The sequence below is a fragment of the Neoarius graeffei genome, chromosome 19, assembly GCF_027579695.1.
Source record: "Neoarius graeffei isolate fNeoGra1 chromosome 19, fNeoGra1.pri, whole genome shotgun sequence".
Classification (NCBI taxonomy): Eukaryota; Metazoa; Chordata; class Actinopteri; order Siluriformes; family Ariidae; genus Neoarius; species Neoarius graeffei.
In genome coordinates this window covers 66,164,337-66,186,401 of record NC_083587.1, presented here as the reverse complement: position 1 = coordinate 66,186,401, position 22,065 = coordinate 66,164,337, and the positions used below count along the sequence as shown (strand labels likewise).

At 39.9% G+C, this 22,065-nt stretch overlaps 1 protein-coding gene and 1 long non-coding RNA gene across 2 annotated transcripts in view; both read left to right on the top strand.

The window, feature by feature from the left end:
- LOC132867648 (uncharacterized) overlaps positions 1-16,390 on the top strand; it is a 117,607-nt gene extending 101,217 nt beyond the window's left edge. Inside the window, exons 4-7 of the mRNA XM_060900621.1 lie at positions 14,925-15,280; positions 15,534-15,788; positions 15,904-16,006; positions 16,277-16,390. Coding sequence (XP_060756604.1) covers positions 14,925-15,280; positions 15,534-15,788; positions 15,904-16,006; positions 16,277-16,337 — 775 coding nt within the window. The 3' untranslated portion in view covers positions 16,338-16,390. The remainder of the gene's footprint in view (positions 1-14,924; positions 15,281-15,533; positions 15,789-15,903; positions 16,007-16,276) is intronic.
- Positions 16,391-17,545: 1,155 nt separating this feature from the next.
- Positions 17,546-21,811, top strand: LOC132868032 (uncharacterized). Its single transcript, XR_009650795.1, has 3 exons — positions 17,546-17,594; positions 17,869-17,979; positions 21,604-21,811. It is a non-coding gene; the product is annotated as an uncharacterized LOC132868032 (long non-coding RNA).
- Positions 21,812-22,065: the final 254 nt, after the last annotated feature.

Genomic DNA, 22,065 nt, shown 5'->3' with positions numbered 1-22,065 from the left:
GCAAAAGCGTCATTTTTACTAATTAGAGCAATACAATTTCAGCGTAGAAGGGCGATTTTTGTCTTGGGTTAGATGTGTGAAGGGCGCCGTTGCTTACAAGCAAAAAGGTCGATTGGATGGTCGAAATGTCCAGGATTTTTGTCAGACACAGGTGGCAACCCTAGTAGGCAGGCTTTTTTTTTTTGAATTTTTTTTTCAAGATGGCTGCCATAACCTATATTTAGACAGGAATAATTTCACAAAATATAATGAATTTCTTTGCAGGTCACCTGAGTTACCACCTTCTGATGAATCTGATGCAGCATGAGACACCTTTTAACATGAATTTTTCTGTAAATATTACAGCTCAATACACCATGAGAGAGAGAGAGCAGCCCCGCCCCTCTCTGCTCCCTGAGTGCAGCTTGTCGCCTTGGTAACGGTGCAGGGAAAAGACACAATATAACAAGCAAAGAGCGCTTTTTCTCAGAGTTCCCTCTCCTCGAACAACGCTGATTTACACGGAAACGGAAGGAGCTATTCACAAAATTCTTTCACATTGAGTGCTACAAGGCTCCCATGAACACATTAATGTAATTTTTTTTGTCCCTAGTGTAAAAAATGTGGACACTAGAGTGAGTTAAAAACAAGTGACTTTTCTGATTTTGCAGTAAAAGCGCTGCCAGGTTTATAATGTGAGTCTATGGGAGAGTGCAGCTGTCCTCTCCTTACTCTCAGGCTTCTCATTCAAAAACTGTAAATCCTATCGCTCAGGTAGACACTTGTCTTGATTCACACAATGTGTGACTACAACTTTTGAGAAAATTGTGTGTGTAGAGTGAAAATTGTGGCTGAGAAAACAGTTTAAATGAGAAAGTTAGAGCTTTTTTTTTCAAGCTGCCTACACTCTAAATAACACAATAGACACCCATTATAAAGCCTGAGTTTCTCCAGAGTTGCTCATGGGGTTTGATCTGTGACTGATCAAAAAGTATAGAACCCAGCAAAAAAGTTGAATGCCAGATCCACACAGGAGAATTTTGTCTCCGTTTTAAAGTTTGAATCATGTCTCTAGGTGAAAGACAAAATAAGCGTTATCTCTGCTTCTGTTCCCTCCGACGGCCCCGACACACTACTGCCTCCGCCGAGTGCGCGCACACCGCATGTCGGGGCCGCGGATGAGTTACTCTCCCCTGATCAACGAAGTCTGCGGGGAATTTGTGGTTATTATCGGTACAAACAGCGCGAATCACAACTTAAATGAGTGCGGTTCAGTTTGACATTATTGTCAGTCCGTTAGATAAACATTTAATTTTATTAAAATCGAAAATTAATATTTAGAGCCTGTGGGCTACAAAAATAAGTCATTAAAGTAGCTGGCTGGACTTAATTGTGTAGTCGGCTGTATGGCCGGCGCTTGTGGAAAGCCCTGATTTTCCCAGTGAGTGACAAAAACTTCCGGTTCACGCGGTTGGGTTATATGTAAAAGTCACGACTGGGAAAAAAACGAAAAAAAGTTTAGGGTCGGGCGGTACGGATTAGGGTCGGTCGGGTAACCGGAAACACACACTTTTTTTTTTTTGGCCTAATATAGTAGGGAGTGATTTATTTTTTTATTGGTGAATATTTATTTTATTATTATTTTATTTCTCATTTTATTCTAACTAATGTTTGACTTTATTGTACAAATGCTGCTGGCATCTCCCTGCACAAAATTTCATGTTCAATTTTAGAATTAAACATACATTTCATGGATGTGAAGGTCTGTGTCAGTGTGTGCTATGTTTAATTTCATGTGAATTATAATGTTTACATTTATCGGTTGCACATATCGGTTATCGGCATCCCAATTCCATAATAATCGGTATCGGTATCGGCCCTGAAAAAAACATATCGGTCGATCCCTACTTCAGACGGGCCTGGACATGTACTGACTTAAGCAGGGGGACACGTCTGGCACTGCAGGTTTGAGTCCATGGTGGCGTAGTGTGTTACTGATGGTAGCCTTTGTTACTTTGGTCCCAGCTCTCTGCAGGTCATTCACTAGGTCCCCCCGTGTGGTTCTGGGATTTTTGCTCACCGTTCTTGTGATCATTTTGACCCCACGGGGTGAGATCTTGCGTGGAGCCCCAGATCGAGGGAGATTATCAGTGGTCTTGTATGTCTTCCATTTTCTAATAATTGCTCCCACAGTTGATTTCTTCACACCAAGCTGCTTACCTATTGCAGATTCAGTCTTCCCAGCCTGGTGCAGGTCTACAATTTTGTTTCTGGTGTCCTTTGACAGCTCTTTGGTCTTGGTCATAGTGGAGTTTGGAGTGTGACTGTTTGAGGTTGTGGACAGGTGTCTTTTATACTGATAACGAGTTCAAACAGGTGCCATTAATACAGGTAACAAGTGGAGGACAGAGGAGCCTCTTAAAGAAGAAGTTTCAGGTCTGTGAGAGTCAGAAATCTTGCTTGTTTGTAGGTGACCAAATACTTATTTTAGCGAGGAATTTACCAATTAATTCATTAAAAATCCTACAATGTGATTTCGTGGATTCTTTCCCCCCATTCTGTCTCTCATAGTTGAAGTGGACCTATGATGAAAATTACAGGCCTCTCTCATCTTTTTAAGTTGGAGAAAATGCACAATTGGTGGCTGAGTAAATACTTTTTTGCCCCACTGTATTTATTGAGGAAAATGATCCAATATTACATATCTGTGAGTGGCAAAAGTATGTGAACCTCTAGGATTAGCAGTTAATTTGAAGGTGAAATTAGAGTCAGGTGTTTTAAATCAATGGGATGACAATCAGGGGTGAGTGGGCACCCTGTTTTATTTAAAGAACAGGGATCTATCAAAGTATGATCTTCACAACACATGTATGTGGAAGTGTATCATGGCACGAACAGAGGAGATTCCTGAGGACCTCAGAAAAAGCGTTGTTGATGCTCATCAGGCTGGAAAAGGTTACAAAACCACTTCTAAAGAATTTGGACTCCACCAATCCACAGAGCAAGGCGTGTAATAGTCAGCGAGGTCACAAAGGACCCCAGGGTAACTTCTAAGCAACTGAAGGCCTCTCTCACGTTGGCTAATGTTAATGTTCATGAGCCCACCATCAGGAGAACACTGAACAACAATAGTGTGCATGGCAGGGTTGCAAGGAGAAAGCCACTGCTCTCCAAAAAGAACATTGCTGCTCATGTGCAGTTTGCTAAAGATCACGTGGACAAGCCAGAATGCTATTGGAAACATGTTTTGTGGATGGATGAGACCAAAATAGAACTTTTTGGTTTAAATGAAAAGCATTATGGTTGGAGAAAAGAAAATGCTACATTCCAGCATAAGAACCTTATCCCATCTGTGAAACATGGTGGTGGTGGTATCATGGTTTGGACCTGTTTTGCTGCATCTGGGCCAGGACGGCTTGCCATCATTGATGGAACAATGAATTCTGAATTATACCAGCGAATTCTAAAGGAAAATGTCAGGACATCTGTCCATGAACTGAATCTCAAGAGAAGGTGGGTCATGCAGCAAGACAACGACCCTAAGCACACAAGTCATTCTACCAAAGAATGGTTAAAGAAGAATAAAGTTAATGTTTTGGAATGGCCAAGTCAAAGTCCTGACCTTAATCCAATGGAAATGTTGTGGAAGGACCTGAAGCGAGCAGTTCATGTGAGGAAACCCACCAACATCCCAGAGTTGAAGCTGTTCTGTACGGAGGAACGGGCTAAAATTCCTCCAAGCCAGTGTGCAGGACTGATCAACAGTTACTGGAAACGTTTAGTTGCAGTTATTGCTGCACAAGGGGGTCACACCAGATACTGAAAGCAGAGGTTCACATACTTTTGCCACTCACAGGTATGTAATATTGGATCATTTTCCTCAATAAATAAATGACCAAGTATAATATTTTTTGTCTCATTTGTTTAACTGGGTTCTCTTTATCTACTTTTAGGACTTGTGTGAAAATCTGATGATGTTTTAGGTCATATTTATGCAGAAATATAGAAAATTCTAAAGGATTCACAAACTTTCAAACACCACTGTCAATATAAATTTATACCATAAACTCTTCAGCTCAATCCCAAATAATGATTTATTTTGTTTATTTTTTAAAACCTTATGAATTAAATAAAAAAACCAGTGGGCATATCTCGATATCTGCAATACTAAAATTATTTTTTTGGGACTGTAGGGGATCACTGGGTGCCCCCCCCCAAATCCACGCCAGTCTTAAGTCTCATGTGTCTCTTTACACTTTTTCAAAAGCTAAAGTTCAGAAGCAGTGATGTTTCTATTTCTTCTGACTCTCCTTCAACACACACAATTCTATTTGAAAATATTCTTTTAGCTTTTTATGATTTTACTGCCATCAAAAACAATGATGCTTCCAAATGAAGCAAAACACGACATAAAGATGACATAAAGATGACTCCTCATTAAATGTTTTTATCTTAGTATTACCTCTGGGAAAAAGAAACTGACATAATCCTCCCATGATGATAGAAATGGTTCCATCAGCACAGGGTAAACTGTGTGAAATGTAGTCCAGCTCCGTGAGGCTCAGTGTTTTCTGATGTACAGCAGGAGTCGTGTGTTTACTTTTTAAAGAACCTGCTGTTGTGTTCTCTGTCTGTGTGTAATGTGTTTTTGTGTTGCACTCACACTGACTCTGTTCATTATGTGAATGGAAAGGTGGGTTCTATTTGGGCAAAAGAGTAACGAAATGTTACCTGAGCAATTACAATGATGTTAATAATCAGATCAGATCAGAATCTAATGTTGACTAATATGATCCAGTATAATGTGTTTGTGGAAGTGTATAATCCAATAACTGAGCGTACACACTGCAACATCAATCAGCAAACAATTACAACTCTGAACAATAATTCTGTCGAAGAGTGATACGTAACCAAACGTAACCCATCGTAGGCTTCTAGGCTAATTACGCGCTTACACTGTAAATGCTTGACATGTATTGCAAATAAAATAAGAGTGTTTTCCTGGCCAATGGTAAGGGTAGGGTTGACAGGTAGCCTATGAGGGGCCTCAAAAAACCCAGTAGCCCCTGGGCCACGGGTGTTGATAAAGCGCCCCTGATTATTGGAATGTCGATATGAATGTTATCAGCTAAATAGTACTTGCTTGCTATAGCTAGCTGCTCACATGGTTAATGCAGCATAAATACTAAAAATCAGTCTGCATGAGCCTTAACCCCAAAGCCCTTTATTCACAGATTGCTCTGTAAATATATTATCAACAAAATACTGCTCACCTCCTTCTGCTACAACTGGGAGGGGGTTGAGGGAGGGTTTCCTAATCCTGAGGCTGCATCTGGGCATGTTGAGATCAGACCTCAGGAGTGAACAAGCTAGTTATTAGCATGCATCTTCACCTAGCTGGCGCACTAGCTGTCTAGTGGACTTAAAAATTCACTGAGCTCTTTGCAGAACAAAATTACATTCATTACTCATCTCATTTTCAGTGGCAATAATGGTAACCTATGAAATATTTAAATAAAACGACACTGCACTGTAAATTAAGTTGTTAGCTTGATCATCCAAGCAGTGGTTAAGCCACAGTAATAATCTCCTATAGCATTAACATTAGCACGTTGGGTTAATAGCCACTAAAGGAAGGTCAGTGAATAAATGTAATGAGCAGCATCTTCATCTCTTCTTCAGGAACAACTTCACACACTCACTGAGCTCACGGACTCGGTCATGAGAACTAAAAGCTGTTACTGAAGAGAAAAAAAAGATGCTGCACAATCTGGCTACAAGACCACAAGAGTGTTAAACCATTAGAGGAAGAAAGACAGAGGCCTCGTGCAATATTTTCCCTTCACACACACACACACACACACACACACACACACACACACACACACACACACACGTCTCCAATTCTTACAGAACATTCAGTTTGAATACCTGCTCATAGAAGGGTTTCTTCCACTTACTATTTTCTAATATTTGAGTATAATAATAATTATATTCATAATGATTTATTTTTATTATTATTTTATAAATGATGGTTTCATGTGCTCTCATGTCTGTGTTACCCCCCCCCCCGCTCTCTCTCTCTCTCTCTCTCTCTCTCTCTCTCTCTCTCTCTCTCCATGGTATCATCTAATGTTTGGTGGAGGAGGAACAACAGTGTGCACAGCTTCATCAAAATACTGTTAAGAATTTAAAATATAAAATGGTTTGGATTTTTGACACCACAGACTTTAGAAATGAGATGAATTTTACTTGTGCCAGCGTCCCCATGAGTACCAGAATCCAGCTAACAGAGGAGGAGGTCCGGAGCTGCCTTGGACAGATTAAACCTCCCAAAGCACCAGGTCCGAATGGGCCATGTGGCCGTGTTTTAAAGCGGTGTTCCATCTAAAGGGTGTTTTAACAAGACTGTTTCAGTTCTTATTAAAATCACAGACAGTGCCAGACACTTACAGACTGTCAGTAATAAGACCACTGCCTAAAAAGTCAGGAGCTAAGGCTGGGCTCACACGACAGGATAATCCGGCCGAGTTTGGGTCCGATTTGCCCCTTCTGATAATCACGGGGGCGTTCCTGAATCGAAGCTGGTCAGAAGTGATTATCTGCCTGAATAACTCTGCAGTCTGAGGAGTTTACAGACATAATCTTAAGGTCACGACCAAATCAGAGGCTCCCTGATTTAGAATCGTAAATATCAAATGTTTAATATTTACAATTAAAAATCGTGTAGTGTGAAAGGATCAGGGATGAAACATTGAGCAGAAAGTTAGCTGACCAGGAAGCATCATGTTTATCACAGCAGCTCCAAGGCAGTGGAAGGTCGGAGGATCTATAAAAATAACATTTCTAATGACCTTGGGTTTCACTCTCCCCTCCAGCCGTGTGCACAACAACGTGAGCTTGTAGCAGCAGCTTGCACTGGCTCACCTCCAGCTCACACTGCAAAAAGGGCGTGTTTCTTCACACAGCGTTTCTTCCCAAGTGTCATTGTTGTTCCCAGTGAGGAGAGCACGCGCTGCACTCTTATATTTCTGTTTTGCTCCACCTTTGTTTTTTGTTCAGCCGCTCCAAGTGTTTCAAACTTTTCAGGGTGAGTTTCTGTGGGACCCCAAGTCCCCGGAATCGGCATTCTGAAATCTCTCAGTGACAGCACAAGTTCATGGCAGCCTTCAAACATGGCCGCCATGGACTACAACTCCCAAGCACCACAGCGCCCTCCCTCTCCCGAGTACTGACTGGGAGTACACCTGTTCTCAATCCAACTCCCTATATAAGCACGCCAAACACGCCAGCACTTTGAGAAGTATCGTTCTGTGTCCCTGCACCTGATCATATGCAGCCATTTGTCGTTTTGGCCTGACTCTAGTTATTCTGACCCTCACTATGTTTATTACTGACTCTGAGACTGTTGTTTACCTGTGACGCTCCGTTTGTACATCGACTGACCCTTGGCACGAACCTGACTCTGATTCTCGTCTTACGATTTGGATTTGTTCACCAGTTTGCGACGCACCTGCTCTCCCCTGCAATTTTGTCTGTAATTGCCTGCACTGTGACAAAAACGTTCAGTATAATCACCAGGTGTGTGTTCCTGCTTCTCGATTGAATCACCTGGTGTGTGGGTTCTTGTGATTAAAACCTTAAAAATCGGTTAAATCTGTCGTTATGTCTGTGGTGTCCCATGCTTTAAAAATCAGTTAAGAGTTGAAAATGCTCTAAAGTGGACCAGGCCGAAAGAACTGAATGATTTTCATCCTGTGGCCCGAAACCTCAATACTGGCCGTATGTATGGAAAGTGTTTTCAGCCATCATCTCATTTCATCTCTTACAGAGGGTTTGAACCCACTACAGTTTGGTTATAAGCCACGGAGAGGGACAGAGGACACCACCCGGACTCTGGTTAACATGGTTACCAGCCAGCTGCAGCAGCCTGAGGCTTAAGCAAAGGTTTGAGTTCTTGATTTTAGTGCAGATTTTAACATCATGCAGACTCACTTGTTCTTGCAGAGGCGTCTGGATTTGGGGATAAATGGGGGACTGTCAGCTCAGCGCCAGAATCAACATCTGACCTCGAGTCTGATCTACGCTTCCGGACTACGCTTCCCAGAGCGCACTACAGCCGCCCCAGACTGCAACGCTCATCATCACACACACACACACACACACACACGGGACTTCTGATCCTGCACACCTGCTCTGAGTTTACTCGATGATTATTCTATGCATAAAATTCTTAGTTAATGGATGTTTCTTTATCTCAGTGATTTTGTCGATGCTTTTTGCAGTGTGTGTTGAAAGTGTTGATTTCAGTCATCAGCTAGAACTTTGTTTGGTCCTGCTACTTCATATAAAAACAACAATATAATGAATTTAATAATAAAATATACAATTTTCAATTAAATCAAACTCATGCTTATGATGATATTTGTCTTTATCTGAAGAGGTGCACTTAACAGCTGACACAGTGATTGATTTCAAGTTACTGTAGGCATCCTGGGCCAGTGGGGGGGCAAATTGAGAAATAGTCCACATGTGTGCGTCATTAGTGTCTGATTTCATTCACTGTCTAATACAAGGACAAAGCTGCAGTTTTGTGGTGAGAATAAGTCTGGCTGATACAGTCTGTGTGTGTGTGTGTGGGGGGGGGGATGGAGGGGTTAAATCCAGGGGCCCCACAGGGCTGTGTTTTATCACATCTGTTATTTTCACTCTGAGTTAGCCTGCCAGCAAAAAAATCTGAATATTCTGTAATATGGATATTCGAACATGGCAGTACACAGGAAGTCAGTAATAACAGCAGAGGATGAGTTTGAGTTGCTTCCTTATGGCTGATGGTACAGCGCATCCCTGGGAAATAGAGCTTGACATAAAAAATAATCATCTTTTATCCCCAGAGCAATAAATCTTATTAATAAACTGCAGTGTTCACTTCGTTCAGAATGTTTGTGGTTGCTGTGTAAAACCGGATGTGTTTATTTAAAGCTGTTATTATTCAGTGTGAGAACAACAGTGTGCACAGCTTCATCAAAATACTGTTAAGAATTTAAATCTTATTAATAAACTGCAGTGTTCACTTCAGAATGTTGTGTTGAAGTAGTTTATACAGTGGGGCAAAAAAGTATTTAGTCAGTCACCAATTGTGCAAGTTCTCCCACTTTAAAAGATGAGAGAGGCCTGTAATTTTCATCATAGGTACACTTCAACTATGAGAGACAGAATGGGGGGAAAGAATCCAGGAAATCACATTGTAGGATTTTTAATGAATTAATTGGTAAATTCCTCGGTAAAATAAGTATTTGGTCACCTACAAACAAGCAAGATTTCTGGCTCTCACAGACCTGTACGGTAACTTCTTTAAGAGGCTCCTCTGTCCTCCACTCATTACCTGTATTAATATGGCACCTGTTTGAACTCGTTATCAGTATAAAAGACACCTGTCCACAACCTCAAACAGTCACACTCCAAACTCCACTATGGCCAAGACCAAAGAGCTGTCAAAGGACACCAGAAACAAAATTGTAGACCTGCACCAGGCTGGGAAGACTGAATCTGCAATAGGTAAGCAGCTTGGTGTGAAGAAATCAACTGTGGGAGCAATTATTAGAAAATGGAAGACATACAAGACCACTGATAATCTCCCTCGATCTGGGGCTCCACGCAAGATCTCACCCCGTGGGGTCAAAATGATCACAAGAACAGTGAGCAAAAATCCCAGAACCACACAGGGGGACCTAGTGAATGACCTGCAGAGAGCTGGGACCAAAGTAACAAAGGCTACCATCAGTAACACAATACGCCGCCAGGGACTCAAATCTTGCAGTGCCAGACGTGTCCCCCTGCTTAAGCCAGTACATGTCCAGGCCCGTCTGAAGTTTGCTAGAGAGCATTTGGATGATCCAGAAGAGGATTGGGAGAATGTCATATGGTCAGATGAAACCAAAATAGAACTTTTTAGTAAAAACTCAACTTATCGTGTTTGGAGGAGAAAGAATGCTGAGTTGCATCCAAAGAACACCATACCTACTGTGAAGCATGGGGGTGGAAACATCATGCTATGGGTCTGTTTTTCTGCAAAGGGACCAGGATGACTGATCCGTGTAAAGGAAAGAATGAATGGGGCCATGTATCGTGAGATTTTGAGTGAAAATCTCCTTCCATCAGCAAGGGCATTGAAGATGAAACGTGGCTGGGTCTTTCAGCATGACAATGATCCCAAACACACCGCCCGGGCAACGAAGGAGTGGCTTCATAAGAAGCATTTCAAGGTCCTGGAGTGGCCTAGCCAGTCTCCAGATCTCAACCGCATAGAAAATCTTTGGAGGGAGTTGAAAGTCCGTGTTGCCCAGCGACAGCCCCAAAACATCACTGCTCTCGAGGAGATCTGCATGGAGGAATGGGCCAAAATACCAGCAACAGTGTGTGAAAACCTTGTGAAGACTTACAGAAAACGTTTGACCTCTGTCATTGCCAACAAAGGGTATATAACAAAGTATTGAGATGAACTTTTGTTATTGACCAAATACTCATTTTCCACCATAATTTGCAAATAAATTCTTTAAAAATCAGACAATGTGATTTTCTGGATTTTTTTTTCTCATTTTGTTTCTCATAGTTGAAGTCTACCTATGATGAAAATTACAGGCCTCTCTCATCTTTTTAAGTGGGAGAACTTGCACAATTGGTGACTGACTAAATACTTTTTTGCCCCACTGTATGTCTGTGTGTTTTATGGCTGTAATTTAATGTTTTCTTGTTGGTTAATGTTGGTATGTCTGTGACACCAAAGACAGATTTCCACATCTGGTGGAACAATAAAGATTTATTCTATTCTATTCACACTGTTTGTGGTTGCTGTGTAAACCTGAATGTGTTTATTTAATGCTGTTGTTATTCTAACATTATTATAATAATTCTGAAATAGTAGAAAATTTGAAGTGTGAAGAAAAACTGCAGGTTTACTCAACCTGAATGTGAACATGGTGTAAATTTATTATTGGTCAGAGTTTAGACTCGTGAATTTGCAAATGTGTTTGGGGACAAAATGCTGCATGAGGCCTCAGTCCTTCTTCCTCTAATCGTTTGACACTCTTGTGGTTTTGTAGCCAAACTGTGTCTTTTTTTTTTCCAGAAGCAGCTTCTAGTTCTCACATCTTGAGCTCATCTCACTATAAACACAGACCCAACAGTGAGTGTGTGAAGTTGTTCCTGAAGAAGAGATGAAGATGCTGCTCTCGTCTCTGATTCTGCTCACGCTGTCTGGTAGGAAACATCATCTCACTCTTCGACAGAATTATTGTTCAGAGTTGTAATTGTTTGCTGATTGATGTTGCAGTGTGTACGCTCAGTTATTGGATTATACACTTCCACAAACACATTATACTGGATCATATTAGTCAACATTAGATTCTGATCTGATCTGATTATTAACATCATTGTAATTGCTCAGGTCCAGAGAGAGAGAGAGAGAGAGAGAATACAAAGACAAAAGTGTTAAAAAGCTTTATTGCTGTAATTTTGCTTCTTTATGAATTTTTTTTTTTTGATGGACTTAAGTCATGTAGTAAATTAAAACACAGTCCAGACAGAGACACAACACTGAGTGTCTTTAGCCGCTGGAACATGTATAAATGTGGAAAGAAATATAAAATGTGATCAAAGGACTGTAAGGATATAAAATGATACTGTTCGTAAATAAATATACTGTATACAGATACATACAGTACACCTGTACAGTTTATTTATTCAATATCTCCTGGTTTACTTATTTATATATACACATCCATAAATGGATAAATGTATAGCGGTATAAATAGATACAGATATACAGCAGGGGCGGAGCCAGCTGGTTGGATGGGGTGGGTCTTATTTCCATTCTGTGACCTGTTTTAGTGTGTGTGCACGCGACCACAGATAGTCTGATGGAACCGAACTCACACATGCGCTTCAGAAGTAGATTACCAGAGAGCTTCATCATTATAGCAGCACAATCTCGCTAAAGTATCCTGGGTTTTGTTCTATACATGGCCTGTACAGTTCTTTACACTTGATATGAACTCGTACTAGAGACAGAGTGCAACCTGTTAACAGAAGAAACCACATCTCCCGTTCTCTTCAGCACAAAATGCACATCTTTACTGAGTCTTTGTTCCATTCTTTAAAAATAAATGAAAACACTTGAGGTGGATAAGTGCATCGATAGTCAGTGAGTTAACGCGTAAACTGTAGCGAGGATCAGCAGCTTCTCATGATTAATACCACAAACTAGCTGCTCTGTGTAGCCTGTGTAGTCTGTGTTAGCGAGCAGTATCAAGCTAACAGACATCTACAGGAAGAAACTGCTCAGTTTAGAAATAAAATGTGGCTCTGGATTTTATAGACAGTCTGATGAAGTGGAAGTCCTTTATCTTGTTGAAGATGCACTCAGCAATACAGCGACTTTGACGTGGTGGTGGTGGGGGGGACATACTTGAGTACTGCACAGTGCACATACAAAATGTTGGTAACCGCCTACAGAAGAAGAACATTCAGAACAGATTGGAAGACAACTTCCAATCCGCCCCTTGTCCTGTCTGGTCACAAAGTCCAATCAGCTGTACAGTATCGTCAGACCCAGCATTCAGGATTATTAACAAGATTATCTCACTCCAGGGCCGTGGCATCTGAAAGAGCTTTAGAATTTTTTTTTGCATTCTTTCTTTTTCAAGAAGACTTGCAGACAATATAGTGAGTGAAATCCAACCTAATAATCAGTTCTTCACTTTGCTTTTAAAGGTCTAGAAGTTTAATTTAATGGAGATGAGAAAATTTCACCTGAAATCCAGTTGTTGTGATTGTTCGAGCTCGAGCACCACAGGGGCAGGATTATTATTATTATTATTATTATTATTATTATTATTATTATTATTATTAACAATAATAATAATAATAATAATAATAATAATAATAAAGTATTTGGGCCTAATCACTGCAGGTGCAGGAGCTCTCCGCCAGAAGGTGTGGGTCCTGGAGGTGCTCGTGGACAGTGGCTTCGTTTGGCCCGATCACTTGGGTTTATAGCTCAAACAAATCAGGACTTGACTTGCAGCATCTGAAGACGGACAGGGGAGACACGGGGCAAGCGGTAAACACCAACAGAAGAAGAACATTCGGAACAGATTGGAAGATGACTTAAAAAAATCAACAATCCACTATTGTTGGATGTTTCAGGATGAAAACAGATGTTAAGTCATCGAGCGTGGGTGTGTATATCGACTGTATCAACAGTGTAACCTGTTGAATTATGTCGATGTCCAGAAACCGCTCCGTGTAGCCTGGTTCTGTTGAGTTTACAGCATAGGGTCTGTGTGATTAGTGAGCCAGGCGAACTCTAAAGTTCCAGTGGTTTAATGAATATCTACAGTGGAGGTCTATTTGCCCCAACTAAGTTTATTAAACAGATCAACAACACTGTGTTCATGTAGACACCAATAGTTGCCCTGATATCATTTAATCCTATGTTTTAATGCTACATGTAGCCTACGCAGAAGCAGCCAGCCGACCGTCCCAGAGCCAGCCTTTGGCATATTAGTCACATAGAGGGATAAAATAGTTTTATTGTTTTGCCACACAATATTAATATCAACATCAATCTGTGTTTTCCAGGAACCAGAAATGTGCTGCTGCAGTCAACTAAGATTACATGTGATGGAAAACAAGGTGTGTGTGTGTGTGTGTGTGTGTGTGTGTGTGTGTGTGTGTGTGTGTGTGTGTATGTGTGTGTGTGTGTGTTCACTGTAGTTAACAATATAACTGTATCAGATCAGCAATTAGAATGTTTTACTCCCCTTAGAGAAATTGAATTACTTTCATTAATCTCCGCATCAAAATCCTCAACTTGTGCTTCTAAAAATAATTAATTATTCTCTCACGATTGGCTATGTACCCAAATCCTTTACACTAGCAGTTATCAAACCCCTGATTAAAAAACCTGACCTTGATCCCTGTCAGCTGTTCAATTATCGGCCGATATCAAACCTCCCCTTTATCTCCAAGATCCTAGAAAAAGCTGTGGCACAGCAGTTATGCTCATATTTACATAGGAATAACATCCATGAAATGTATCAGTCAGGATTTAGACCTCATCACAGCGCAGAGACAGCTCTGGTTAAAGTAGTAAACGACCTACTGTTGGCGTCTGATCAGGGCTGTGTCTCGCTGCTTGTGTTGCTTGACCTTAGTGCAGCATTTGATACCATTGATCATTCCATTCATCTGGATAGACTAGAAAATGTTGTGGGAGTTAAGGGAACGGCCCTCTCCTGGCTCAGCTCTTATTTAACTGATCGCTATCAGTATGTTGATGTACAGCCCCCTCCACAATTATTGGCACTGAAAGCAATGCAAAAAAAGAGAAAAATCCAACCTTTAATTCAAGTGCATTTATTCAGTGGGAAAAAAATCCCACATTAAGAAATAATTATTTTACATGAAATCATGTATGCCACAATTATTGGCACCCTGATGTTAATACTTTGTCCAAACTCTTTGGCCAACAAGACAGCACTTACTCTTCTCCGATAACATTTCACAAGATGGGAGAATACAGAGAGAGGGATCTTCGACCATTCCTCTTTGCACAATCTCTCTAAATCTTCCAGAGTCCTGGATCCTCTCCTATGCACTCTCCTCTTCAGCTCACCCCACAGGTTTTCAATTGGGTTGAGGTCTGGGGACTGAGATGGCCATGGGAGGAGCTTGATTTTGTGTCTGGTGAACCATTTTTGTGCAGATTTGGCCACATGTTTAAGGTCATTATCTTGCTGAAAGACCCAGGTGTATTGTGTTCAGTGCAGTAATGAGAAATATCTGATGAACACACAACATACAAAACAATCCATCAGCAAAACTTTATGAATAACTTTTATTCTCCATTTATTTCTCTACACAGTTATTCAGACTGACAACAGGGATCTGGGTGTGAAATATCCTGATAATCCGATCTGTGCTGTGAGAGGATTCAGTGTCTCCATTCCCTGCAGTTATTATTATGATCCAAACGCAAATCCCAATATTCAGTTGAAGACAAAGCTTTGGTGCTCACCGAACTCAAACACAGATTTCTGTGTAAACCCTCCGTATGTTTATGACAGCTCATCAAACACCAGCTCAGACTTTGAGTACGCTGGAGACGACAAATCAAACTGCACTTTATTAATCCACAATCTACAGTTCAGTTATTCTGGAAAGTACAGATTCAGATTTATAACTGCTAATCCTGATGACAGATGGACAGGTTGTCCTGGAGCGACTCTACAAGTTGCAGGTAAATTTTAATGATTAAAATAAAAATCCAAATGATTCATGATCTGTATAATTGACTTTCCTCACCTATAGGAATACATTAAATCATTTTGTGGAAATCTTTCTCTTTTGAACAGTGAAAGTAAATTTAACTCCAGCTTTAATTTTTATCAAGAAATCTCATGTAGCTGATGTTTATTATTCAGTAAAACATTTTTATCAGTGAGAGAAATCCTGATTCACTGACGTGGAGTCTTTCCTGCTCTCTGGAAAAGATTTAAAGGTGTCACTAATCAGGCTCAGTGGAAACGGGACCCTTAAACAAGGAGACTCGTTAAATCTGACGTGTGATGTGAACTGCACACACAGTTCCTCACAGTTCATGTGGTCTAAGAACAACGAGCTCTTACCTGAATCAGGACCCGTTCTTCACTTTCCTGCTCTAACCGTGAGGGATTCTGGGAGTTACACCTGCACTTGGAAAACCAACGAGGCCTCAGGATCTGAAACGATCAGCCTTCACGTCAAGGGTGGGTCCATCTGCTCACAACATTCCTGAACATCTCGAATGATTCCTGAAGGAAATTAAGTGACTTGTGTTCAGTTTAATATTCAATAAATGTTAAATACTGTTGTTTTTAACAGGTGAAAATCCTGATCAGTGGTTAATCTGGATCATTGTCTCGGTGTCAGGTGGAGTGATTTTCACCGTCTCAGTCATCGTAGGAGCTGTGATTTACATCAGGAGGTAAAACTCTACATATTTCCATCTAGTACAATCTACACATAGCTAAAAATCATACACACATCCTGTGTTGGACTTTAATCGAGTCTCAGTGTTTAGTCTCACGTGTAGATTTTTCGCTGCTAACACGTGTTGATAATCTGTTCTGTGATTTACTGCAGTATTTAACACACACAGTATTGTTCCTTACTCTTTGTAAATGAGATGTGTGAGATCACAGTGTGTATTCTAGAGCATGTCCATGTGCACTGAGTGTTTTCCTGATTCTATTAGGAGGAAATGTAAAGCTCTAGAAGAAAACGGGCAGGAAAGTGGAGAGAAAACACAGGTATGACCTTTTCAAAGAAATGTGCTTTTAAGTGAGCTGTTAAAAAGCGTAGTACAGACGTCAAGTGTTCAAACTTTATACTTACAACTGTTTTATTTTGGAGTAACTTATGACAATTATAATTGAAATACACTTCAGTTTATTCAGTTATTTTTAAAATATACCTTAAATTAATTTAGCTGTGCTTTTAGTGCTTTTTGTCAAACAATTTAAGTCATACCCATTTAGATGTAAGAAGATAATGTGGAGACGCAATTGTTGCTACACTCGTGTAATTGTACTAAAAGTTATTATTTAGCATTATTTTAAATAATACAATTTAAATTCATAAGACAATTAAATATACTTTAGTTCCCGTGTGAAGAAACACGTTTATTTCAGTGAACTTCCTCACAGCACACTGAAGAATAATTTATAAGGGATTACTATAAAATATACAATTTTGGAAAAATAAAGAAAAGAAAATATGAAAATATGCATTTAATACTCTTTACATAACTTCAGTCTCCTTTGTTTTCTGAAGAGATGATCTTAATAGGAAATGAGGAACTCAGTACAGCACAGTTTAGGGTTCTCCGTGTTCTAGCTCACACTGTTTATTTATTGTGACGTTTTTATGGCATTATTTTTCTTCAGGGTTTTCACGTCTGCTGTATTATAAGACTCTTTTGTCATGTGGTTCCATTTGATTTGATTATATTTAATTCCACAGTTAATAACAGACAGTTGAAGCCCTGGGCAGATGGGATAACCTGGCCTGGTTTTATACGTAAACTCTGAACTCGTTCAAGTCTTTAGTTTGGTTTTGTTGGGTGACGATGAACAAGTTCTCAAAAACTGAGAAGTGGGTCTCATGGGGGAAAAAGTATGAAAACATCTGATGTAGACCGTGAAGCATGTCCATAGATCATGAAGCAGCAGATGAACTCAACATGATCCTCAACATGAGTTTCAGATGATCTTTATCTGACGTTTAACACCACGTCTAAAATGGGATCCGCTGATGTTACCTGAACTGGAGCTGAAATTCTGACAGGACTGGGGACGAGTCGATCATCTACTGAACATCAACAGACTTAAACTGGAGAAATAAAGTGCTGGTGATTTTCTCACACTGCTGCACATGAGAACTGATGATGGATGCATTGTGATTTTACAGACAAAGGCACAGTTAAACCAAGTTCCTCAAGCTCCTGATGAAGAAACGTTGAAGAAGGAGGAAGTAACTTATGCGTCTGTCCAAATCAAACCAACAACCAAAGGGTAAAAAAAATACAGCATACAGTGGATATAAAAATACAGTTTAATGTGTCATGGGAAACTGATCTTTAATTGAGAGGGCGGGGCCATATGATGATATAAATCAATATTTGTGTTGCAGTTTGAGTACAAACCTGTAGATCATGTTACATATTGTGTCTCAGAAATGTCTTTGAGAATGGCGATACGATATTTTTGTCATTTCACCCAGCTCTAACTGAGTAATATAGAATTGTAAAGACATACATTATGTTTGTTCTCTCTCTCTCTCTCTAAGGTCTCAGGTCACAGCACAGCTAAACCAAGTTCCTCAGTCTGATGAAGTGTTAGATGAAGGAGGAGTGACTTATGCATCTGTGGGCATCAAACCCAAAGGATCACCCAAACAGTAAGCATGAAAATCAAATATTTCCACTAATTAATTGGTTCAGAAGTACCATGTGATGTAAACAGAGGCAGATTAAATCGACACTAAAGGAGAATTGTAAAAACAGTGCGTGTTATCTGTGTTAATCCACTAATTAGCAAATAAATATGAAATAAAACACACTGTGTTGGGCTTTTATAGCAAATTGATCAATAATGGCATGTTTTATTCCTCTTATTTTCCAATTATGACAATTTTTTCTTTATTAAAGAACATGTTGTAGTTTTAATTCGTTTATAATTACAACCCCAGTTCCAAAAAAGTTGGGACACTGTGTAAACTATAAATAAAAACAGAACGTGAAGATTTGCAAATCATGGAAACCGGATATTTCATTGAAAATGGTACAAAGAAAACATATCAAATAGTGAAACTGAGAAATGTTGGTTTGTTTTTTTTTTTGAAAAATATACACACCTTTTGAATTTGATGTCAGTAGCATGTTTCAAAAAAAGTTGGGACAGGGGCGTGTTTACCAGTGTCTTGCATCACCTCTACTTTTAACAACACTGTAAACATCTGGGATCTGAAGAAACCAATTGCTGTTGTTTTGAAAGAGAAATTTTGTCCCATTCTCGCCTGATATACAATTTCAGTTGCTCAACAGTTCGGGGTCTCCTTTGTTGTATGTTGCACTTCATATTGCACCAAATGTTTTAAATGGGAGACAGGTCTGGACTGCAGCAGACCAGTTTAGCACCCAGACTCTTTTACTACAGAGCCATGCAGTTTTAATATGTGCAGAAAGCGGTTTGCCATTGTCTTGCTGAAAGAAGGAAGGTCTTCCCTGAAAAAGATTTTGTCTGGATGGCAGTATATTGCTCTGAAACATGTTTCTGTCACTCAGCATCAATGATGCCTTACCAGATGTACAAGCTACCCATGTCATGTGCATTAATGCCCCCCATACCATCACAGATGCTGGCTTTTGAACTGTGCACCGATAACAAGCTGGATGGTCCCTCTCCTCTTAAGCCTGGAGGATGTGGTGTCCATGATTTCTAAAAAGAATTTCTACTTTTGACTCGTCAGACCTCTGGACAGTTTTCCACTTCTCAGTCCATCATAAAAGAGCTCGGGCCCAGAGAAGGTGGCGGTGTTTCTGGATATTGTTTATATCTGGTTTTAACTTGCATTTGTGGATGCAGTAATGAAGTGTTTTCACAGACGATGGTTTTCTGAGGTGTTCCTGAGCCCATACAGTGATTTCCACTACAGACACGCGTCTGCTTTTAATGCAGTGTCTCCTGAGGGCCTGAAGATCACAAGCATCCAATGTCAGTTTTCAGCCTTGTCTCTTGCATACAGAGATTTCTCCAGGTTCTCTGAATCTTTTAATGATATTATGGACCATAGATTATGTGATCCCCAAATTCTTTGCAGTTTTACATTGAGGAACATTATTCTTAAATTGTTGCAATGTTTGCCCATGCAGTCTTTCACAGAGCAGTGAACCCCTCCCCATCTATACTTCTGAGAGACTCTGCCTCTCTGGGATGTTCTTTTTATACCCAATGATCTTACTGACCTGTTGCCAATTAACCTAATTAGTTTTTTTTAGCATTAAACAACTTTTCAGTCTTTTGTTGCCCCGTCCCAACTTTTCTGAAATGTGTTGCTGACATCAAATTCAAAATGAGCATATAAAGAAATAAAATTTCTCACTTTCATCATTTGATATGTTGTCTTTGTACTATTTTCAATGAAATATAGGGTTTCAATGATTTGCAAATCTCCACATTCTGTTTTTATTTGTTTTACACAGTGTCCCAACTTTTTTGGAATTGGGGTTGTACTATTAATGCTCTTGATCATTTGTGAAACAACAAGTCAGTTCCTGTTCACACTTGTTATCGCAGCTACAGTGGATATGAAAAGTGTACATACCCCATTAAAATGATCGTTTTTTCTGATGTAAAAAAATAAAACCATGATAAATAATTTCAAAACTTTCCCCACCTTTAATGTGACCTATAAACTGTTCAATTCAATTGAAAAACAAACAAATCTGTTAGGGGGAAAACATTAAAAAAACCAGACAATAAGCTGGTTGCATAAGTGTGCACACCCTTAAACTAATACTTTGTTGAAGCACCTTTTGATTTAATTACAGCATTCAGTCTTTTGGGGTCGGAGTCTATCAGCCTGCCACATCTGGACTTGGCAATGTTTGCCGACTCTTCCTTGTCAAAGTGCTCCAAATCTGTCAGATTGCGAGGGCATGTCTTGTGCACAGCCCTCTTCAGGTCTCCCCACAGACTTTCAATTGGATTTAGGTCTGGGCTCTGGCTGGACCATTCCAAAACTTGAATTTTTGTCTCCTGAAGCCATTCTTTTGTTGATTTCGATGTATGCTTGGGGTCATTGTCATGCTGAAATATGAAATTCATCTTCAGCTTTCTATCAGACACCTGAAGGTTTTGGGCCAAAATTGAGTGGTATTTAGAACTGGTCATAATTCCCTCCACCTTGACTAAAGCCCCTGTTCCAGCTGAAGAAAAACAACCCCAAAACATGATCCTGCCACCACCATGTTTCACGGTAGTGTTCTTTTGGTGATGTGCAGTGTTGTTTTTGCACCAAATGTACCTTTTGGAATTGTGGTCAAAAAGTTCAACCTTGATTTCATCAGACAGTAACACATTTTCCCACATGCTTTTAGGAGAGTTGATGCATTTTTCTGCAAAATTTAGTCGGGCCTGGATATTTTTCTTTGTAAGAAAAGGCTTCCAGCTTGCGACCCTACCCCATAGTCCAGACATATGGAGAATACATGAGATTGTTGTCACATGTAGTACACAACCAGTACTTGCCAGAAATTCCTGCAGCTTCTTCAGTGTTGCTGTCGGCCTCTTGGCAGCCTCCCTAACCAGTTTTCATCTTGTCTTTTCATCAATTTTGGAGGGACGTCCAATTCTCGGTGATGTCACTGTTGTCCCATATTTTCTCCACTTCTTGATGACTGTCTTCACTGTGCTCCATGGTATATCTAATGCCGTGGAAGATTTTTTTGTACTCTTCTCCTGACTGATACCTTTCAACAATAAGATCCCTTTGATACGTTGTAAGCTCTCTGTGAACCCTGGCTTTTGCTGGAGGATGCAACTGAGTAAATGTCAGGAAAATCTTACTAGGAAAGCTGAACTTTTATTTGGGGTTAATCAGAGTCATTTTAATTGATGGCAGGTGTGAACCCAAAAAGACTGAATGCTGTAATTAAATCAAAAGGTGCTTCAACAAAGTATTAGTTTTAGGGTGTGCACACTTATGCAACCAGCTTATTGTACTTTTTTTATGTTTTTTCCCCAAACAGATTTGTTTGTTTTTCAATTGAATTGTACACGTTATAGGTCACATTAAAGGTAGAGAAAGTTTTGAAATTATTTATCATGGTCTCATTTTTTTACATCAGAAAAATGTCATTTTAACGGGGTGTGTATACTTTTTATAGCCACTGTATGAATCACATCAGCCTCTCTTATATCTTTAAATGTAAATGTGTCAGTGAGAAACCACACAGTGTCGAGTAAAAGCAGTCTAACATGCCGAATCTGTAGCTGAAAACAGGACTGTGTGTAATTTCAGGCGAGTCCACACTGAGCAGCAGGAGGACGATTCTGTGATCTACAGCGCTGTGAAAAAGGCCTGATGATGTTTCCACACCTCATTCACCCACAGCGCAGATGAGTTTTATTTACTTATCATCATAAGACCTGGGATTTTTCCCCCCAAGCATGAAACTCATTATGATTTAAGACGTGCTAATATCATAAGAAGTGTCAGTGTATTTACTGTAAACATGCAGTTTGGAAGAAAATTGAAATGAATTTGTTTTCTACACATTCTTGTGATTTCTTTTTTTTTGTTTGTTTGTTTGTTTTTGAGTAAACAGGCTCCATTTTCTTCTTTGGATGCTTTCAGGCAGATTTAGTTTCATGTGTGTGTGTTAGTCATGTGACCAACTAATGCTCAAGTACAACTTGTGTGACCACGCCCACTTACAACAAGCACTTACTGTATAAAGGACAAGGCGATCCTTTTACAGAA